Raw genomic sequence first — 23678 nt, 5'->3', positions numbered from 1 at the left:
GCGAGAATATGCGAGATTACACGAGACCACGCGAGAACATGTTAAAAACGTCATCACTACATGTGCATCACTACACCAAACACCTGTACATAGTTTCACCTGCAGGAAAACAGCTGAGGACACACCGATGTTTTCCTTGGATTTGGCGCTGTAATGTCCGTCTAGGAAGGAGAAGAAGAATCTAAACCCTTGCCTGAAATTTTCTGCTGTTCTCAGGGACTAAATCATGTCGGACTCGGAGGATGAAAATCCAGATAAACAACTGAAGATTGTGATAATGGGCGACGGAGCGTCTGGAAAGGTTGGTTCTGTAAACTATAAATAACAACAACATTACAACAATATGATAGTTTTTCAGCTTATCATTCTGGGATCTCCCTGAGAATGTAGCAAGAACACAGACAAAACTTAAAGATATACTCAGTCCCCTAGCTAGGTTATAGGTTACCAAAAGATAACTTGTGAATTTGTAATACTTTTCTACTTTTTTGTGAACGTCAAAAAGGTTATAACATTTGGCACAAAATTCTATTAACTCGATATTTTTGGTATGTATGTAGTCTGTATATATGTAGTCAAGCAGTATAACTCAAAAAGCTTAGTCTAGTGGATGGATTGTCAGGAAATTTTGGGGTGTCACCATGGCCATGTGTATGGAACATGTCCAATCGGAGAAATGATAAGGTTTTGGGCCGCCTGGTGGCATTCCTTGGTACTGCAGCAGAACTCCCGGTTCCGACATCTCACGGACAAGCTGTGGTCACGATCTTTGGGTGGTAGATAGCTCTTGTTGTTACCGTTCTATAATCCCCATCCTTGAGTTGTTGACTCGAGTACAGTACTGTATCTCGAACTTGACTTTTGAGTCAAAACCTTCTTTGGTCCAGCAATAATAAAGGATGGCCTGCATAGTACTATTACTAAGGAGGTTTTTGATTGAACCTCCTTGATACTGAAGGCGTAGGTGGTACATTTGACATTTAGATTACAGCATGTTGATTGTGGCAAGGTAATAAAAACATAATTTGTGCCATCAGAACAAGCAGGAAGGACCAATTGCAACATTTACATGTACAATTGTACTGCCACGCTAAGAGTGTGTTTAAAAAAAGTCTGTACAATTTGTACTGTGACTGCAATAAAAAGTTTAAAAGATAATTTCAGACATACACATATATCAATTATCATTATGACACGACACATTTGTTTTGTCTATCCTACATGCTGCTGTAAGACTGATATGTTTGTTATTGCAGACATCGCTAGCTGTGAGATATTCCCAGGAGAACTTTGGGAAACAGTACAAACAGACAGTAGGACTGGATTTCTTCCTCCGGAGAATAGTTCTACCAGGTAGGAATATTCAATCAAGTACCCGTATGAATCTTTAAGTACTCATTTGTAGAAACCTTTACCTGGTTGTGCCTGATACTAAAAAAGAGAGGCCATTTTTCATTCCTGAGGGGGGTCTGCATGGGGGGTACCGTCAACGCTCTACGCTACCTATCATATTAAAATTGGCTGGCTGGCTTCGCTTGATGCTAAATTTAGGCACAAATTATGCTTTTTGTAGAATGCAATGATTGTGCTCTTACTTTAGCTTCATCGTTTAACTTGAGCGATCCGGCTACAAATTATGTGGAATCAAAATGGCTGATTACCTTGTACGGGCAGGCCCCCATCACTGCTGTACTAGCCAGGTCTCCTTTGTGAAGAGGACACTCAGCAGCTACAATATAGATGGATACCAGGCATATCAGCTTTTTCTAAAAGAACTCGCCGTATTATTGGAAATTTTAAGCTGTAAACCTAGATATGGTTGTTTACCATATGTATTGTTTTATTTTATTTTGCAGGGAACATCCATGTGGCGCTCCAGCTTTGGGATATTGGTGGTCAGACCCTGGGGGGAGGCATGCTGGACAAGTACATATTTGGGGCACATGTAAGTGATATCCCTGATAAGTCAAGAAGTCATTCTGGCTTTGATCATGACTGTCTGTGCTGCCTCCATGAATGGAAGTATTGTTTCAGTGTGTCTGTTTGTTTGTTTGTCTGTCTGTGTTTCTGCTTTATGTATTTTCCATATTCTGGTCACATTTGCCAGAGTGACAGGAAGTAAAGGTCAAAGTTGCAGGAGCGACAGGGAGTAGAGTTCAGAGTTGTCAGAGTTAGTAATCTATCAACCTTGTGTGACAGACATTCCAGGTCGTGAGGTGAATGACAGAACCTACTAATTCATAGAGGAGGTATTTTTTTTGGTCTGTCTATATTTGATTGTGTTTATGCACTTAAATACATGTATGTGACGTCATACCAAACCCAGGCCCCTGCTTACTGCGCGATTTTCAAATGGCTGCCAGAGTCGTAAATTAAGAAGGACCGGTATAATACCAGTGGGAACTTGTATATTCAGCAAAGTATAGAAGGCTTTGAACCTAACCTTTTAGTTTCCTTTAAAGGGTCAATGGAAAGTATCAATCTGCTAGCCATATTCAAAGTGGGGAAATAGGTGTCATCAGAGGAGGACTGGCTATAAGAGTGATAATAAGACCATAAAATTCCTTCACAGGGAGTCCTGCTCGTTTACGACATCACCAACTACCAGAGTTTCGACAACTTGGAGGACTGGTATGAGAAGATTCGAGAAGTATGCAAAGACCAGCCCAAACTACCACACATCGCCCTGGTGGCCAACAAAAGTAAGGACTTAGTATTCACAGGGTTGGTGAAAAAAGCAGTCCAGTACCAATGGTGGATAATGCAAGTACATTGATAGTACATTCAAGGGGTGGAAAAATGTTAAAATGAATGTTTACTTGTGATATAGTGAAAGGGCAGTTGAAGCAGGGTTGAAAGTGTCTTCAAAAATCAATTTTCATTAATTTTGTCTTCAGTTTTCATAATGCCTGTGCTCCAAAAATTACTCATTACACATTGTATATATGTGTGTTAACCTATGTGTTGTTTGAACCCAGGTGACCTGGAGCACATGAGAACCGTCAAACAGGAGAAGCATCAGAGGTTTGCCACAGAGAATGGCTTTACCTCCCATTTTGTCTCTGCCAAAACTGGGGATTCTGTGAGTAGAAATAGTTTTTACACATGTGTATGTGTTCAATAACTGAATATCCAAAAAGTATGAGAAGTGTCTGAAAGATTGAGCTGATAGTAGCCAGATGCCATTTTTGTCTCTCATTAAGAATTTGAAATATTAGAATATTTTCATGAGTCTGTCCTGTGAGTTATACCGGTGATTCATTATAAGTTTGACAATATTTTTTGTGTAGAACTGTTAGGAAGTTAGGTTTGATGTCCTGTCATTTGTTGCTGTAGGTGAACCTGTGTTTCCAGAAGATTTCTGCTGAGATCCTGGGGATCAAACTCACCAAGCCTGAGGTTGAACAGCAGACCAGAGTAGTCAAGGCAGACATAGTCCAGTACAGTAATGCCGAGTCCGTGCCACGTGCCACGCCACACCAGAACACGCGCAGCTCGCTGTGTTCGTTACAGTAGGGGCAACTTCACCCCTAGTTGGACTTATTTTTTTCACATTATTTTAAAAAAAGACAATATCCTAAGATGGAAAGATAATATCTTGATATCTACGATGTACTATATTTTGTCCCCAGGAATCTAAGGGGGTATCTCACTGGACTGTACCAAATTGTGCCAAATTATTGTGGAAACTTTGCAAATTTTCCTTGCTGTCAAACTGGCGTACAGCGCATGGGTAAATTATGTCACCTCTACAAAAAGATAGCTGCTCATGTTAGGTTCTCAGTTTCACCTCCAATTCAGAAACACTGATGAAATTCATCACAAAGAGATTTGCGCCATTTTGAGCATATTTGTGTCATTTTACCAATTGCAATAAAAAATGTGTAACTTTGCGAATGCCTTTCGCAGTTTGGTGCAATTATCCACAATTAGCCTCAGTCCAGGGAAATACCTGCTTAAACGTGTTTTACTGTTATGTACAGGGTTGTTGATAATGTGTATGGTGACAGGAGTGGGTGTACGTTCTGCCCAAGTTATTATAAACTCATCTCCAATCCAGATATTTGGAGAGACTTTTATGTCCCTTTACATTGAATAATGTTTTTCTTTGGGATGACAACAATAGACCGATCCCATAGCCCCGCCCACCTCTGTCAAAATGTACAAATGCAAAATAGAAACATAAACATTCAAATATTAGGGTCCCCCGAAAGTGCGAAATGGAACGAAATGGAACGAAATGGAACGAAATGGAACGAAATGGAACAAACTAAAACTTATGTAACATTATGAAATGAAATACCAGTAGAAAGCGAAATATCAGGAACGTTGTAACATTCACAGTAGACGGGAACAGGAAGAAAATACATAATATAACGTGTTTTATTTCTTGAATCTGTTTGATAATAATAAATACAAGGTTTTTGCTGCGTTAGTGTGGCCAGATTCTTCCCTGAAAATGGGAGCGCCGCGTGCAAAGAGATCCACCGCTCTTCCATTGCGTTTACCAACGATCTGCAAATGAACTGCTGGAAATAGCAGGGAAAACAAGCAAGCGGAACTGAGTATCGAAGTAAGGACTAGATTATACAGAAGTTGGTGGCAACATTGCATGTCATAATTCACCAAGAGGGCATGAGACAAGCGTAATTTCATTATTTATACAGCGTGTTTGCGTTTTGCAAATGGAGCCCCGCATGCAAATGAACCGCCAATGTTACCAGCGCATCGGAACTGAGCACATGTGCGTGCTACTGACAGGTTGAATCAAACTCCGACTTGTTTTATTTACATATGGTTTTAGTCCATAACTAGTGCGTAGCATATGCATATCTCCGCAACAACGATTTTTATACAACCAATTGTTCGGCTCGTCGGCTGTCGGAGAATGTACCCCTCCGTTAATGATGCAGCTCTGCGCTGCATCACCAGTGTGACATTTCACACTCCATTCAATCACGGACGTGGACTGAGAACTATCTCTAGAGACATTTCTGCTTCCTTGTTCACGACAAAACAAAGGGAGGGTGTGAACGAGAGGGATATGTATTTCACGGTTCACACAACACGCAAACACGCTGTATAAATAATGAAATTACGCTTGCCTCATGCCCTCTTGGTGAATTATGAGATGCAATGTTACCACCAACTTCTGTATAATCTAGTCCTTACTTCGATACTCCGTTCCGTTTGCTGGTTTTCCCTGTTATTTGCAGCATTTCATTTGCAGATAGTTGGTAAAATCAAGGAAGAGCGGTGGATCTCTTTGCACGCGGCGCTCCCATTTTCAGGGAAGAATCTGGCCACACAAACGCGGCAAAAACGTTGTATTTAATATTATCGTTCCATTTCGTTCCATTTCGTTCCATTTCGCACGTTTGGGGGACCGATAACATTAGAGGATATGCAGCCACTCTCTCATTGGTCAAACCGCTAATTGCCATGCCGATTGGTCGGACTGCTAATTGTGATAGACAGTCAGGATCGGTCTATTGTTAGGTGAACATTTGATTTCAATGTCAAGGTGCCATCTGAAAATAGTTGTTTTCCCCAGGGTTAAGTGTATTGTAGATATTACACTAAGTGTTCACCTTTCACCTTTACGTGTGATCGTACCGTATTAATTCATAAGGAAGATCTATAAAATCCTAAAGGTTTTGAGTGTGGATTACAAAGTTCTTTGTACGCAACCAAAGAGTTAATACGCTGATGTATTGGTGGCCGTCTGCCACCTTCCTCGGGGTGATAAGGACTGGTTCGACTTCACACTGCAGCTAAGTGTCCCTGCTGCAGTGTGAAAAATATGGTCCCGAGTTTACAAAATGTATATCCCCCTCATCATGCTTCATGACTGGTGTAGATTTTCTGATCCATACAGCCTCCTTAATCCAACGAGTCCATCTGATGTCCTCTCTGTCTATCACCTTGGCCCCGTCCCAATCCATAACACAGTTGTTTCTTCTGATATGGTCTGTCACTGCTGATATGTACTCAGCCACGTTTGGGACCCCATTCTTCACATTGCAGCAGCGACACCTAGCTGCAGTGCAAAGCAGAACCAGTCAGTACTGCCCTGGGGATGGTGACTCTAGTTGTGTACAAAGAACTTTTATTTTCCAGTAATTTACCAACTGATGAAACTATTCGTGGATGTTTTGATTGTGGCAATAATTAGGGCAAGGCAATAATTAGCAGAATATTTGGACCATGTCTGTTTCACGCTCGGATCAACTACTGGTAGCTTTGCACAAATTGTATTGATACTTGTCCTTAATGATGGGACTTGGAAAGTGTCATGATAGGGTAGCACTTGGCCAGTTAAAACTAGTTACCGTAACTGCAAACTTTTGTTGCAGTGCACTGTGTGTAACTTATATTTGAAAGTTATGTTTGTATGAGGACATTTTGTGCTGTTTGTACAAAATCTTAAGATGTGTTATAAAGGTTACAACATTTGCACTTCCGTTGTCACTGAAACAATGTTTGAAAGGGTTAAAAAAGTTTTAAGATTGCATCACTGATTTTTAAAATCCATTTCAAGCTAAATGTATTTATTAGCAAGCTAAGGCCCTTTGTCTGTTCTCTACCCAGTAGTCAGTCGGTCGATTTCTACAAAATGTTGAGCTTGACGTCCAGGTGGCCTGGTACAGTCCAAACTGCCCAAGAAGACCATTCAGGGGACTGATAAAATCTGGTCCATATAGACAGGTGGTCACTATGGACAGAATTGTTAATGCCTGTGTCAATAGGAAAAATTATCTTAAGGACTGCCAGAAGTGGTCACATTTGCCAGGTGGTCCTTATGTTGCGGTAGTTACTTGAATGTATAGGTTTGACTGTACCTAAACCTGCCTAGAGCCCCAATTTTCTCTGTGAATGTAATATCCTGGCATGATGGCTGAGCCTCTATGGCAGTGTTTGTGGTACTTTGCACTGCAGATTATTGTAAAGAAAAGTTCCTGGTATGCTCTCTACTTTTTTTAATCAGATGAAAATGTTTTGGTTGATTAGATGTTCAAGTGAGTATTTACAAATCAAAACCCTTGCAGACATTCAACTAGTACTGCATACCTAAACCCATGTTCAAGTACAGGTTCAGAGGTTTAGGTTCAGGTCCTGACTCATAAATCATATGGAATATGTGTGCTAAAAATATTTTTTTCCTGTTACATGTAAAATTGTATATTGGCATAAATTTTATATGCAATTTGAAAACTATACATGCAAAATTATATACAGTCAGTAGGAAACACAAAAGTTTAGTTATAAACACAAAAACAGCAATATTTTCATATTTTTCCCGTGCAAATTTTACGATCTAAGTTTGAACTTGAAGCTAAACATTATGTCCAGTTCAGGTCTGGGATTTAGGTATGTAGCATTACATTCAACATATACGAAAAGAAGAAAAAAGATTCTTCAAGTTATTTTGAAGAGAAAATATATTTTGGTCATAAATTTGATGAAGAAGGAAGAGTTAAGAAGCAAAACTACGCTTGTCTGGTACTGCATTATAAGGACAGAGTTAGGATCATCTCATGAACATTCATTTTTAGATGGGACAAAATTATATGGACTTTGTCAAACAGAGACCCCTATACAACTGTATGTCTTTAAAAGGAACTAAAGTGAATGCACACGTGCTGATGGTACATGTATCAATATCTTGTATTTGGTACCCTACAAACTAACATAACAAAATGTGTTTGGGAATTATTGTGATGTAGGTTAAAAATCTGTCAGAAAAATGCAGAAACCTTAAATTTGTTTTAACTGCCAGGAAATATGATAATTTTTTTGTGTCCACTCATAATTATGTACATATGTGTCATCTAATAGGTACTACACTTTTTGTACAGTTATTCACTTGTTTGTGTATATTTGAAAGCATTTCTTTATGACAGAAATATCATATCTGTGACAGAAATATTATACCTGTCAGATATTAGATAGACATTGTTCTGACTCTTCCCAGTGTTTGAATTTTGTGACACTATGTGTTTTGTCCTGTTGTATTTAGTTTTGGACTTGAGTTCAGACCTACCTGGCTGCACCTGTAAAGATATGTTTCTTTACATAGGGTTAAATTTCTTCTCAATCTTTTTGTGTCGAAAATTCAGATTAAACGTAACGGTTGTAAAATACACTGAGTGTCATCACCACATATATGTACATGCATCTACGCAGAGCCTCGCCCGCGGCCTATACAATATACCTGGGGGGGAGGGAGTCTCTGCTAAACTGGACTGAGGTTTCCACTTTTGTGGACATGGCCTCTAACCAGCTGTCTGCCAATCAGAGTATCGGCTTAACCTAGAAATTTTTAATAGGGGATTCTCTGATTGGCTGACAGCTGGTTTATCCATGTACAGAGCCCTTGACAGCGCCACGGACACAGATATATCTTCATACAAATAGATATAGAAGTATGAACTGTCTTTAATTTTGGGTTTTATTTGAATAGATTCTATGCAAAAGCAATATAGGATGACAAATACATAGATTCTTTCTTCTAATGATAGTGTGTTAAAATGTACTTATTTGTCCACTAAAATCATTACAATTTATTTTATTTATTTGCAAATGTAACAAGACACTACGCAGTCTCTCAGGCAGCATAGCTGATTTCGAGAGCCAACATTTACAGGGACAAAAACACAAATGTATGAATAGCAAATTACACTTAACTAAGTTATGATACAGTTTAACTTAACATTAAAATTGGTCATACAACTCAGTTATACATCAATAAATGTCCTTAAAATACTTAAATACAGACTATGAGAATTGGATCAGAAAGATTTGTACATAAATTTGTTCGGAGGTCAGAGTTCAGGATATAGGTGTAAATGTTTCACGACTGTCTCACAACACTAGGACATGTTTAGCCAACACAGGTTAGGAGGAACGGGTGGAAGTGTCAACAAACGTGCATAGAAAAAATCGATGATTCTAAAAGTACTTGGAGTTGTCTAATTTAGTTAAGAACGATTTCAATTCTGTCCACGGACTAACTGTACCCAAGGTGTACCTAGAATCGGTTCGTTGAGATGATATAAGTATGCAAGGAGTCTGAGAGCCTTTTGTTTAAGGTGGTGTCATTGTCTGGAGACCCGTTGAGGAGGAGGTTGGTGGAAAGGGGTCGTTCCAAGAGGTGATACACTACTGTTGCTAGTGATTGCCGTGCCACTGCGTGCAGGGGGCAGTGAAGAAGGAAGTGTGTGACTGTCTCGGATGTCGCACCACAGGTACATCTCCGAGAGGTAAGGTTGAACTTGGCCAACGTGGAGTTGAGCTGACACCAGCCAAGACGTAGTCTGGTCGCAAGAATGTTACTGCGGCGGTCACCAAGCCTGCGGAACTTCTGGTGATGACGAGGTGACAACATGTGGGCTCGACACTTCTGCTTGAACTGATTTGGAGGATACGGCTTCCTTCACTTCCTTTGGAAGGCTATTCCATAGACGTGTAGTATATGGAACGAAGCTGTTCTTGTAGGTATTTGTTTCTGGAGTAGGGAACATGCAGGTGTGTGTCATTCCGTAGGCGAAGATTCAGTGGTCTTTGACTGCCTCTAGTGGTGGGAATCAACAGCTGGAGGTGAGATGGCACAGAACCTGATACTAGTTTATGCATGATCACCAGTCTGTGGTAGTCTCTTCTGACCGCGAGACTATCCCACTCTAGTTCTTCCTGGAGTTTACCTTGAGGCGTGCGTACCATCGCACCTGAGACAAGGCGTCCCGCGTGGTACTGTACTTGCTCAAGAGACTTGCTCGCAGTGGTGCTAATGTTACTAAGGAGGATCGAAGCATATTCTAGCTTCGTGGGCACAAGAGTGTTGTAGGCAATCCCCATGGCTTCACGAGGTAGCTTACGTTGGAGTTTGCTTCGCCGCGAACCTAGCACTTTCTTCGACTTGCTGGAGACAATTTCTACGTGTTCCTTCCAACGCAGAGTTTAGTGAATTGTGACTCCCAGATGTGTGTAGCAGGTCACCTCTTCAACAAGCTCTCCTGCTATGTAAATGGGGGGCAATTTTACTTTGCTCTGAAGAGCCTTGATGCACATAACCTTGCATTTGTCAGGGTGTAATTGCAATCCCCAGACGAGGAACCAGTCGGAAACGAGACACAGGTCAGCGTTGGTCGTGTTGGCAACTTCGTGTGTGTTGGCAACTTTGTGTGTGTGTGTGTGTGTGTGTGTGTGTGTGTGTGTGTGTGTGTGTGTGTGTGTGTGTGTGTGTGTGTGTGTGTGTGTGTGTGTGTGTGTGTGTGTGTGTGTGTGTGTCTGTCTGTCTGTCTGTCTGTGTGAGAGAGAGAAAGAGAGACACGTGTGTGTGGTGTTCATCGTGTTATTGATGCTGAAGACCACAACTTTCAAACACAAACACACCTCTTCGCGGTGCTGGTGAGCATTTTATACGATGCCTGACTTCGAACTCTTGCACTTCTAGTAAACATTGCTAGGCGACGCTTTTGACCCGCTTATTTGATGAGCATGTCTTTGACAGCAGTTAATTGTAGTTCTACTACTGATTGTCGTTCATGGCTTTTATCAATAAGGCTCGATCACGCAGAATACGGTGCGTCCCTGGCGCTGAACACTAACGTTACGTAAATTCACACACAAACTCATACACAAAGTCACAGACATACACAAACGCACACGCTTACATATCTGCCATTGAAGCTGAACACAAAACGTGTTAGACACACAATGGTACTGAACACCGTCCGCATACAGACATATCTGTCCCTGATGTTGTGAACACCACATCTGTCAAACACAAACATACACCTGTCTGTGGTGCTGAAGTTGACAATTGTTTCATTTATCCCATTTCCTGTGACTGGCATTTTCCGATCTTTGATAAATGATAACAAAAGTGGTATGGCGAAAGGAGGGAAGTTAGTCCTGGTACCATCAGTGTTAGCATAGCTTCAGTCACGGACTATCGGCATAAGACCCAGGAACTTAAGGATATCCATACTACTGCCGTATATATAGAACACGGAGAGGAGTTCGACTAACGTCAATTTAGTTTTCAATTGTATTTCTTAATTAAGCGTTGCACGTTTTGAGCATAACTCCATGTTGATTTGATCATATGGATGACCTTTGGGACACAAACACAAACACACACACATATACACACACACACACACACGTTCCTTTCACTCTTCAATGAATCAGTATGCTTTCTACTTGTTTTTATTTGATAATATGATTTGATTATTAGAGTGATTTTTGATATGAGTTCTCCTATAATTTACACATTGATATGCAAATTCCGTTACACTTAAAAGTTTGTTTCATTGCTTTGACTCTCCATTATGTTTGATTCAATATTTCTAGTCTCTTGAGTTATCGTTACTTCGGTTATCATCTAATTATGGTTTCTTTCTTTGTCGTAGACTTATATTTTCAAGTTGATCTTTACTGCTGTATTATTTGATATTTTTAAATGTTGCTTTGTATTTATATGTAAGGGGTTTTACCCCTCCAGAAATCTTTGAAAAACGCCACCAGGCGACATATATTTCTGGTAAAACAAATAAACTGAAACTGAAACACACACACACACAGACAGAGAGAAAAACACTACTGTTCCTGGTGCTAAAGACTATCACACACAAAAGAAATATCTAAGAGCTTTTGAACTATTGCAGTTCTAGTAAACATTGATAGGTGACGCTTTTGATCCATAAGAATGTAGTTTTAATCGCAGCAGACAATTGAAGTCTATGAAAGAATTGCTGGTGACACTTTTGATCCATGAACAGGTGCTAAATTGAAATACCTTTCTTTAATGTATGACAAGAGCTGTTCAATGCGTATTTGTTACCTTCCAGAGACATGCACGCGAGCTGTCCTTGGTGCTGAACACTGTTTCAACACGCGCGCTCACACACACACACACACACACACACACACACACACACACACACACACACACACACACACACACACACACACACACACACACACACACACAAACACACGCACACGCACACGCACACACACACACACACACTCACACACACGAGCGCGCGCGCGCACGCACACACTCAAACACATGCACATACACGCACACACTCAAACCCACGCACATACACACACACACACTCAAACACTCAAACACACGCACATACACACACTCACACACTCAAACACACGCACATTTGTTATAGTTAGTCTATTGAGATGTACATGTATATATACACATCTACAAGGACATGTTAACTGTTGAATCAAGTAGGTTTTATATTATATATGAAACCTCATTGGTTGAATACAGGAATAAAAGACCTGTTGGTCATGATATCATATTTGGTCGCCTCAATTCTTGTTTAACAAGATGTATGATCTCAAAATTTGAAAATATAGGAATCTTGTTTTTTTTTGCCCGCCTTGTTTTTTTCCGCCCTATCTCATTAGTTTTGGAGTCTGCGGAGGATGTCATCCATAAAATTTACTTGCTGTGGCCTGATGTGGATTACTTGTGTGTCATTTGAGTGGAGAAATGACGGGAATTTCAGCGCAAACAGAAGTGCTGGATTGTTTCAGAAGTGAGACTCAAGGGATACAAGATCATACCAATGTCCGGCAGGTTTTGGGAGCATTGCTCCGGAAGCTGGTGTGTTACGCGTACACGCCGTAGGGCGATTATACCGACTATGCAGATACCGAAGCTGGTGTGTTACGCCATAGGGCAGTTATACCGGCTCTGCAGATACAGACACATCCTATCTGCAACCCAGTGAGTTCATCTGGGGGTCAGCAATTTTACCCCGCCTCCAGCGGATCATGTAACCTGACTCAAGACCTGCTAACTAGAGCAAGACAGCTTGCATGCCATCCATGCGAAGTCATCCTCGTTGTTCCCAAGAAGAAAAAAAGGTGAGTACTTTTAACGATTAGATTGTATATCTTGATTACTGTAATTCTACCACACTGAATTGTAACGGTTGTAGTGTTGTATTGACCCATGCCAGTCAGAAAGCTGATTCTTTTACTTCTTGCTCACCTGTTTGCGACTTTCCAGCAGGTCGTGATCGTACATGCATGCACGCAAATTTTCGGAACATTGCCTGCCTTCGTTTTCCAATATGCTACAATATATGGTATCTTCCTTTCAATGTTGTCATACCTGAACGACGATGAGACAGTTTGAAATTGAAATGTTTAGATGAGAATATGATTATGAAAAATGACAAAATCTCAACAGGTGGTGCAAGAAAAGCAAACCAATTACTAGTACTTGATGATGTCTCTTGGGACACGATAAGAAATATATTTGAATATTTTGACCAGTACCATGCTAATCTGCTCCTGCCTTTCTTTTCGAATTTCAACTTCTAGACAGTCTAGGACTTTTATATGATTATGTAGCAATGGGGGCCACTCAATTTGCAGCAACAGTGCGGGGCACTTCCTTATCCAGGATGTAATCGGCTTCATATTAAAGAGACTTTGTCATTAGCTTCAAAGACTAGCATATTAACTACAAGAGCTGGTAACTTTCATTATCTACGTTGTTCCAGGCATCGATATCGCAAAGAAGTTGTGAAGATGGAACAGTGGTTTGAATACAAAGGAGCTTTCTTTGACCCCCGTGTGGTTACAAAAGAGACCCTCGACAACATGCCTGATTACGTCATACGCGATGATGACGTCGTCATTTTGACTTATCCAAAAGCAGGTAAGATTGGTAACAAGGGGGTGACGTCACATCCGGCATGCAACTTTTATCAATTATATACGTTTTTGTTCTTTACATTATATTTTATTGTACTGTAGCGGACTCCAGAAAAAATAGTATGAATCCCATTATACACTAATGTAGATCCTATTAAAACAAACAAATAAACATTTCATTTCCTCTAATTTTTATTTATCCAGGGACAACATATCGCCACAAGGGCGGTTTTCAATGAGCCCTGCGGGCATACATGAACAGAACAAACTGAAGTAACAAAATATAATACAAAGGTACAACAAACTTAGGTACAATAATGATAAAAAATTACATAGCAAAATGTTGTTCTTCAAGATCATACAACAAACTAATGACTTTACTTAAAACAAGCACAATAAATGTAACAAAGTAAGTAAATAAAGTAAACAAACAAAATGTGGGGCATATTTTTTGTCAGGCACAAACTGGACCATCGAGATCGTCAACAAACTCATGAGGGCAGCTGGGAAGACGGACATGCAGACAAAAGACATTCCGTGGTTTTTTGAAGGGAAGTTGCCCGAATTTGGCAAGCCAGGTCACGTGATTGTGGAGAACCACCCATCGCCGAGGATCATTCACACACACCTTCCGTGGCACCTGGCTCCCAAAAAGATTTCCAAGCCGAAGGGCAAGGTATTCTGTGCTTTGTTTTTCTTAAACTTCTTTGTATTTCTAAAATTTCTCTCCCACTTTGTTAGACCTATAGAGGGAGTTTGACATTGTAAGATATATGCTAACTGCATACAATGTTCACTCCTAGAAAGCATGCAACCTACCCCCCCCCCCCCGACATAAATGACACTTTTAAGGCAAACCTGTACGTTTTTCCTCATGGCCTGATGCAGATGCGTACATCTAGTTAACAGAATAAAAGGCTCCGGTAATACTAGTACTGTTTATCGTTCTTTCGTTTATCTAATTGTAGAGATGCAGAAAGAAATGTACGGTGGAATTATATGACAGAACATTTTTTTTCTTTCTCTTCCTTTCAGGTGAAAGTCATAGTCGTGATGAGAAACCCGAAAGACACGGCGGTGTCTCTGTACCATTTTCTTGCCAAGTTCGAAGTTCTGACGGGCATACAGTCTGTCATATCCTGGGACAAGTGTGCTCAAGATTTTCTGAATGGGATAGGTACATATTACAATGGATAACAATATTCTTTATAGAAAACCAAGCTTTATAGACTTCCTCAGGCCAGGGCAAACCTGACTGATTCACTTTGCACTGCAGCGACAGGTGTCGCTATTTACAGATGCAGTCCCAAATGTAAAGTATTTATATATATAACGTTATTCATATACATATATAGGGATGGATGGATGGATGGATAGTCTAATTGAATTGCACGCATACTTGCATAATTGAATACTAGTACATGCAGTTACGGTTACGTGTAAACTCCTCCGGGTCCAACCAATCAGCATGGTGGCTTTGATGTCACTTGGAAACACCTTCACTTTTCATCAAGCAACCTTTAGTCGTGTGTAAAAGTTTTAATTCTTTATGTTAAACACCCAATACGTAATGACACTTCATACGTGTTTTCCCTCATATCTAGCTCCACATGGCGACTTCTACGACCACGCACTTGGCTGGTGGCAGATGCGAGACGACCCCCATTTCCTCTTTCTGAAGTATGAAGATATGAAGAAGGTGCGAATCCGAGTAGACATTTTCATACATTGACCATTTCTGAAAGGTCTAAGATGGAAGCTTTCTTAAAAGGATATACACATGTAGGTTTCGATTAGCTAGCTATAGCTTTTAAAGATTCATACATTGTCTGCTCGTTCGTTCCTTAAGGCCATTGTTAAGCCATTGGGACATCCGCAAATTGCCCGTAGTATGTTATTTATCATGTATATAGATACAGTTCATAGTTTTATTTGTATTACATTCTATATTATTGATTTCACAAAGGACTTATCCAGTGCTGTTGGGAAGATGAAAGAATTCTTGGACATCACTTTGGATGACGTCACCACTTCGAGCATTGTGGATTCCTGTACCTTTGCCAGTCTGAAGGCTTCTTGGGCCGAGTCGGGAAATCAAACAAAAAGTCTCATCGTCAGGAAAGGTGAAGTATTGTGGACTTTCAAACTCAATTCTTACAAACACGAAATGATAAAGTAGTTGTGTGTTGTGTTGTGTTGAGGTGTATTGTGTTGCGTTGACGCTGACGTTGATTACAAAAACCGCTATAGAACATTCAAGGTCGTTGATTTGACATCAACAATCATCACAGGGGCACCTTAGATACACGTAATTATCATGCAAAGATCAAACTGACTGCATTCGTCATTCAAGACTCAGCAACACTTTGAACTTGAACATGATTTCACCGAACTATATGTCTATTTCACGGAGGTTTGTGTTCTTCGAACTCTTGTCTTGTGCAGTTTTGAGTTACGTTGTGTTGTTATTGTTTTGTGCTGTGCTGTGCTGACATTAATGTGTGTAAATGTGTGTTGTGTTGTGTTGTGTTGTGTTGTGCTGTGTTGCGCATAGTTACTGACCAATACCGATACTTATATTTTGTGATTGATGGAAATGTCTTGGACTGTTGTAACTATGTTGCATGTAACTAGACGGTTGTCTGACGTTTCGGCCCTTTGTAACAACTCATTCTATGGCTAATCATACCAACTTGGCTCAACATTAACACCCTGGTCAACTCAGCCCAACCCTAGACCTAACCCAGACCCTAACCCTGACCGAGATGAACAGGGTGTTGGGCTGAGTTGACTAGAGTGTTGGTGCTGGTAAAGGGCCAAATCGCCCTGATCCCTTTCGGCCTTGAATATTGATTACAGAACAGATACGTCAGAGATTTTGTATGGCACAAAATAAAAAGTAACGTTAAAATTCATAATTCTCCCATTAGGCCACAGCAAGTAAATTTTATAGATGACATCAGCGCGCTCATTAATTTTCGCCTGATTTCGAAATAAAAAACAAGAAATTTCATTGCCCTCCGACGGTGGTCAACATGCCAAAAATTGGCAAATATGTCGCATAAACGTTGACAGTGTTTCATTGCATATGAATACCCAGCGTAGTTCCTGCCCATGATGGTATGGCAATAGCCTCCGTTGTAGGCTCTGAATCGGCTTTTTGGGGGCCCTAGACGGCTGATAGTTACAGGATGGCTGATAGTTATGGGGTGGCTGCAAAAAGTGTATTATTTAGCCCCCAAAAAAGCCGCTTCAGAGCCTGCAACGGAGGCTAGTATGGCAAGCTGTTTTCTGCGTTTGTCCTAGCAAGGACATTATATAAATAATTGGGGGGGGGGGGGTCTAGTTAATTGAGCTGTATTCACATCTTCAAGAACAGTTTTATGTTGACAGTCTAAGGTGTTTCATTGCATATGACTACCCAGTGTAGTTCCTGCCAATGATGGTATAATAACAAGCTGTTTTCTGCATTTGTCCTAGCAAGGACATTATATAGATAATTGGGGGGGGGTCTAGTTAATTGAGCTGTATACACAAGGTGTTTCATCGCATATGAATTCCCAGTGTAGTTGCTTCGGATGGTACAAGAAGCTCTTTTCTGCATTTGTTGTAGTTAGTCTATTGAGATGTATACACATCTACAAGGACATGTTTACATTAAATCAAGGAGGTTTTATATTATATATTATATATATATATCATGTATGAAACCTCATTGGTTGAATACAGGAATAAAAAACCTGTTGGTCATGATATCATATTTCGTCGCCTCAATTCTTGTTTAACAACACGTATGATCTCACAATTTGAAAATATAGGAATCTTGTTTTTTTTGGCTCGCCTTGTTTTTTTTTCGCCCTATCTCATTAATTTTGGAGTCTGCGGAGGATGTCATCCATAAAATTTACTTGCTGTGGCCTTACGAACATTTTCTACCAAAAACTAGCTCCATGTATCCTCGTTTTGTGATTGCAGGTGTAGTTGGCGACTGGAAGAACACTTTCACGAGGGCTCAGAGCGAGGCTTATGACGCCAAGTACAGGGAGAAGTTGGAGGGAACCGGTCTGCAGTTTGACTTTGAGTAAAACAGACACGGAGAGGAGAGAAGGGATTGTCAGATGTAGTTGAGGCTACAACCCTTGTATACGTAATTTGTTCATGATCATTATCTTCGCCGAAAAGATTATGTTTTCGGTTACGCCAGCTGCAGGGTGGGTCTGTATGTATGTCAAGAGCATGACTCGAGAAACCTTTGATGAATCTTCATGATTTCTGGTAACGTTAGGTGTGTAGTGGCTGTGCAAAGGAAGGTCAAGTTCAAAAATCGTTTACCTGGCGTTTTTCAACAGTACTGCAGCGGAATTTGCATGTTTGTGTGATTGCATGTAGGCAAAAAAGTGACGGAAACGTTGATGGATCTTCATGATTTTTGTAGGTGTGTAGCGGTTGTGGGAACGGAGGTCAACTTCGAAAATGGTTTACCTGGCGCTTTCCTACCGTTGTGCAGCGAGCTGTGTATGTTTCTGTGTTTGTTTGTCGCCAAAATAACTCGAGAAGCTGTTGATGGTTCTGTATGATATTTAGTGAATTCGTAGGGTTTACAAAAAGGAAGGTCAAGTTTGATAATGGGCCTTCTAGCGGGTATCTAAGGTACTGCAGCGGAGCTTCAAAATTTGGGGGCATATTTTCTGTAAGTGGTATGGGCATGATTTTTGTGTGGTAGATAGTTCATGCCACAGGAAGTAAGTTGTGTGTAGGTGTTTTTGTTTTGACCTTCGGACATGAATAACTTGAGAAGGGGTCGACAGATCGTTTGGTATGTAGAGAGCTCAGATGGTGCTTTGCATAATCAAAAAGTAATAATGCAAATCAGGAGCTAATTTGCATAATTAGTACGGAAAATTTGTAAATCCACTGCATTTCATAATGGGACTCTCAAACATGTGACAGTGTCCCCATAAACAGGTCATATAAACAAATGGCCTTGCAAAAGTAGGTCATATAAACAACAGATGGGGCACTACTCTCCAAGCAGAGGAGTGGGTCCGGCTGTTTTTTAACGTGTTCAGTTTAGGCATTTTTGTCCAACACACGGTTGGCGACATAACGAAAAGAGGACAAAATAGAAAGCCTGACAAAAACACCTAAAAACACGTCACAGACCAGCCAAACCCACTCCTCTGCTAGGAGAGTACCCTGCACCAAAACTGCACCACTGCTAGGTACGGAAAAGTCACATGTAATATGTCTTTAAAAATGTGCATGATATGGAATAAATAATAATATTTTATTTGCAAATTCATGCCCGTAGGCTAATTGCAAGGTTACAAACAGTAGAAAGGGTAGCAATGGTAACGAGTGTCTATTCTATGCATCTAACTAAAATTTCTACATACAACATTCCTGGGGGTTTTGACTTCTTCTTTGGAGGCAGTGGCTGATGAAAAGTCCCACGTTTTTAATGATTAGTGGGTTTTGTGATTTTAGTAGAAATGTAGTTTTTTGGAGGTCTTCTAGATGGTGAAAGCTCGGGAATATTGTTTTGGTTGTTTCGAAAAGCTTGTTTCTTTCATCCTCATAATGAGGGCAGTTACAAACGAAATGTATTTCATCTTCCACTGTATCCATTGTACAATATTTACACAGTCTCTCCTGAATAAAGATTTATTCTATTCATATAGTTATATATTGACTGTACCATTTCATCATCACTTTCAACTTACAACACTGCAATATCAAATCTGTGTGGCCCATATAATATCAACATACTCATATTTGTTTTCATGACCAGTTATAACATATATCAGCACACTAGACACATATACTAGTCCTGTACCACCAAATGATTTTTAACCCTATCAAGACTGGACTCATTCGCCCCCCCCCCCTCATAACTTCCAAACGGTATGGTGTATGATCAAATTTGCAGAGGGGTGATAAGCATGTAAATACTAATCACTCTCCATAATAAGCCTTGTTGTACATGTACAGTGTATTTGTTTATAGATCGGCTGGGAGACGGGTACAATGTGCGTCTTGTGTAATAACGTTAACACTTCCGAGAGAGCGAAGATGGTTCGTTGCTAAAGATGACAGTCTTATGCGTGCCAAGACGTTATAACCCAGCGGCAACTTTTGAGGTTCACATTTATTGAACTATGATATCTGACATTTCCTGTCGTGCCATTTGAATCGATAGAGTATTCACTAAAGATGCAACAGCGGCTTCTGAACTTTGTAGATACGTACCAGAAAGTCCCGGCTAGAAATACTTGTTAGTTGTTACACCGCTTTTATAATCTGTCATCAAACCGAAACCAGAGCTCACAGGGGGTTGTTAGGTTTACAAACTTGCCACGCATCTGTAACATTTGACTTGTCTGCACGATCCCTTGATCTTGTCAATCAAGGTTTTCCCGGTGGTTACTTTCTTGTCGAATAAACACAATTTTGATGCAGCTCAGTTTCAGCCTGGATTGTTAGAGATGTGCTCGTCGGCGAAATAGAAGATGCTGAATCGTGTGACTTAAAAATTACGTTGACTAGTTTAGGAGTCAACTCTTTTCTATTGGAAAGGCTAAAAAAAGTAAGACTGGATTCTAATTCATGGTAACACCACCTTGTGTGTGTGCTTGTGGATGTTGTTCTGCACCAAGGACAGATCTGAGTGTCGTGTGTGTGAATGTGTGTTTGTGAATGTGTGTGTGTGTGTGTGTGTGTGTGTGTGTGTGCGTGCGTGTGTGAGTGTGAGTGCGTGTGTGTGTGTGCGTGTGTGTGTGTGCGTGTGTGTGTGTGTGTGTGTGTGTGTGTGTGTGTGTGCGTATGTGATTGTGCTTGCACTCGTGCGTGCGTGCGTTCGTGTGTGTGATCAGCACCAAGGACAAGATCGTTCTGTACTATAGCACAATACACGTTACTGTCCTTGCAAATTGGCGATCAAGTTCTATGTCTCCATTCGTTATTTCATGAAGAAAACTACCCTCGTCCAAACTTGCACACCGTCTTGCTCTGACGTCAAAGCTTTCTTAGCCTGTGTTTGCACAATCTCTCGCTGGCTGGGGTTAATGAACCCCTCCCTAGGGCGATTTTGTCAGGCTGGAAGCTTCCTGGTCTCTTGAAACAGGGTGAGTATATCTGCAGTACTGTAGCGCCCTCTTGCGATATATAACCATAGTGGCTTGCTGACGCTGATCTAGAAATGTTCACGAAACTTTGTAAGTTGTCCATCACTTGCTAATACAAGTAAGGAAGCAGGATCTATGTTGAATGAGAGAAATATATCTGCGTACCTTTTCAGGATTACACAGCGTTTACCACCTCCCCATGTGGGGAAATCTTCCTCGTCTCCTTCATGGAAACGAAAAGTTGTTCTGGAACCGCAAACTCCTTGTGTTCTAGACTAGCAACGGCGTTCACTTGATTTGTTTACAGTTACCACTGTCTGTTCTAAGAGACAGACGTGTAATATTGAGCTGCTACTCACTAGTATACGTTCATTCTGTTGCTTAGCTCAAACTTCAGACAAATATGTCGAGACGTGTGCGGCGTGGTCGCCACAGAAACCGGCGGTCTCGCGTTGCGACAGCCCCCGCCTCCATTCCGGCCTTTGACAAGTCCGATGGACGACGGCGGTTAACGATGTTCAGATCTACCGTCATCACGGTGATGTTTCTTTTGGCGATGACGACGGTGAGTTTTATACGAACTTTAAACTATTTAGTAACCCTTAGAACTTAAACTTGCCGACAACCTTTATAATTGACGTCATGATATCTAATGGTGCATATACTGTATGGAGTACTGTTTGGAAAACTATATTTGAATCAGATCATTTTATTTGGGTTTTCATTGTCGAATCAGAGTGTTTTAGTGTGTCGTTTACAAAACGATGGCAACCTGTAAGTACAATATTCCTTTATCGACTGTAAACTACCTCGCAATGCAGCCTTTTAACAGTATGCGGCTGCCAGGAGGCAGGTTAGGCAGGTTGTTGATATATCTACTGGTTCCAAAACCATTTTTTTAGGAATAAGCAAATTATTAGTTCTTTTCTGTAAGACCACTGAAGTCCGACGTTGTAACTGTAACGTTACGCACAAGTCAGACGAGGCGAGTTTAGTTTGGCTGCTTTCTGGCTTCTACTACAGTACATGTGTATACTAGTTAGCGTAATATTCTATTCAACTAATACAATATAATCAATCCGATAGTTCGGATGATATCTGATATCAAATAATATAGTCCAAGTCATATAAAGATGGATCAGTAATCAAGTCCTGAATCCTGACACCAGTAGGCAAACACAAAGTCCACACTGTATTACAATAAAACTGATGCTTTTCTTTCAGGTGATCGTCGTGACTACCGCTGCAGACCGGGCGGCCACCCTCCCCCCGTACAGAGCCTGGGGAGATGCCTGAGGTCCCATCGGGATCCCCCGCCACAACCTCAGCGAGAGGGTTCGCGTGCAGAGTGTATTCAGTGAAGAGAACACTGAATACGCCGTGTTGGCGTGTACGCTGGTGTTCCCCTCAGCGAGAATGGGCCGAAGAGCCTGGAGACGAAGGTGCGATCACGTTTGGAGGACGACGAGCGAGATGGCGTCATGAATTCGGACATGAAGCCGGATGATAACCACTGAAATACTACTCGCGTGCCATATAAGGTCTTCTCCGACGTGGAAACAACAAATATTGAAGAGGGTCGCCACCACCACACTCAAGTACCAGCCGCCCCGACAGGAGACGACAAACTGGATCGACCCGAGGACATGGTGCCACCTGATGAGACCTCAGCTTCCAACGCCCCTCCCGATGCTAGGATGACCGAGTTGACGCCTGAAACGGACATGTCCACTGACATTATCAATTACACGCACAACAAACAGCGACGTCAAGAACCCGGATGCGGCCGCTGAGATGGACATGGTGCCACCTGATGAGACCTCAGCTTCCAGTGCTTTTCCCGCCGAGATGACCGAGTTGACGCCCGAAACGGATGGTTCCATCGGCATCGCGGACACAGCAAACAGCGACTCGTCAAGATGCGGCCGCTAAGATGGACAGTGTGCTTCTAGAGAACAACACAGACTTGAGTCTGTACCCTAGCTCTGAAGTCGCGATGGTCGTTGTTGGAGCGTCAGTGGTGGGATCGGTTGCCCACAGCTAACGTAACATGACCTATTTACGTGCAGAAGCTATTTACGTCCGGTTTGGCTCATGTCCACATGTCGCGGTGTAATATGCCAAAGCCTGTTCTCATGAGCAATAAAGAACATCATAAGTATGATCCTTAGCCATCTCTTTAATTTTTGCACAGCAAAACATAATGGCCATGCGTTTACCACGTGAACGCCACGTGCCGCGCATGTGGTGGGAATTTACAAATAAACATTGTTTTTTTTCCATCGCGTTAAGCAAGTGGCCGGACAGACATAGTGATTTTACTATCATTTGTCTGCAGACTACTTTGGACAGTTACTGTGCAGTTTTTTTCTGGTCTATGTTCTTCAACCATAGCGCTAGAGGGGAAAAGATTCAGAAGTGGACGATAATGGGTTACCCTAGCACAATTCTTCATCATATACCTCAGTATAGATACATGCTCGCACGGCGTTAAACAGGCGGAGAAAAACTTACAGACCATGCATTTTCTTTTTAGAACAGCTGATATTTCTGCCCATGGGTTTGAAATTTGGCTCTGTCCGCGCGGTTTTAGGATAAATAACGTTTTGAATAAATCGGACGTAAACTGGTTATGTTCCGTTACATGATGCTGATCGCTTAGTCATAAGTTGTACATGACATTATGTATATACACGGTGTATTTGTTTGTAGATTGTTTGGGGGGACGGGTACAATGTAAATCTTGTGAAAGGACACTTCCGATACAGAGAGCGAAGATGGCTTGTTTCTGAAGATGACATATCTTGTTTTTCCGGCTGTAACTCTCTTGTTGAATAAACACATATTTGATTC

At 41.2% G+C, this 23678-nt stretch overlaps 2 protein-coding genes across 2 annotated transcripts; both read left to right on the top strand.

The window, feature by feature from the left end:
* The first annotated feature begins 44 nt into the window (after positions 1-44).
* LOC136431470 (ras-related protein Rab-28-like) lies at positions 45-8144 on the top strand. Its single transcript, XM_066422859.1, has 6 exons — positions 45-301; positions 1257-1353; positions 1857-1945; positions 2573-2702; positions 2979-3082; positions 3337-8144. Exons 1-6 carry the CDS (start codon positions 227-229, stop codon positions 3514-3516), a joined length of 675 nt encoding a protein of 224 aa, XP_066278956.1. The 5' UTR covers positions 45-226; the 3' UTR covers positions 3517-8144.
* Positions 8145-12695: 4551 nt separating this feature from the next.
* LOC136431465 (sulfotransferase 6B1-like) lies at positions 12696-19385 on the top strand. Its single transcript, XM_066422851.1, has 7 exons — positions 12696-12903; positions 13548-13705; positions 14160-14377; positions 14737-14878; positions 15306-15400; positions 15668-15824; positions 17677-19385. The coding sequence occupies exons 2-7, from the start codon at positions 13576-13578 to the stop codon at positions 17784-17786; spliced, it is 852 nt and encodes a 283-aa protein (XP_066278948.1). The 5' UTR covers positions 12696-12903; positions 13548-13575; the 3' UTR covers positions 17787-19385.
* The last annotated feature ends 4293 nt before the right edge of the window (positions 19386-23678 follow it).

The sequence above is a fragment of the Branchiostoma lanceolatum genome, chromosome 3 (assembly GCF_035083965.1).
Source record: "Branchiostoma lanceolatum isolate klBraLanc5 chromosome 3, klBraLanc5.hap2, whole genome shotgun sequence".
In the NCBI taxonomy this organism is placed as follows: Eukaryota; Metazoa; Chordata; class Leptocardii; order Amphioxiformes; family Branchiostomatidae; genus Branchiostoma; species Branchiostoma lanceolatum.
This window is presented reverse-complemented; position numbering and strand designations above follow the sequence as displayed.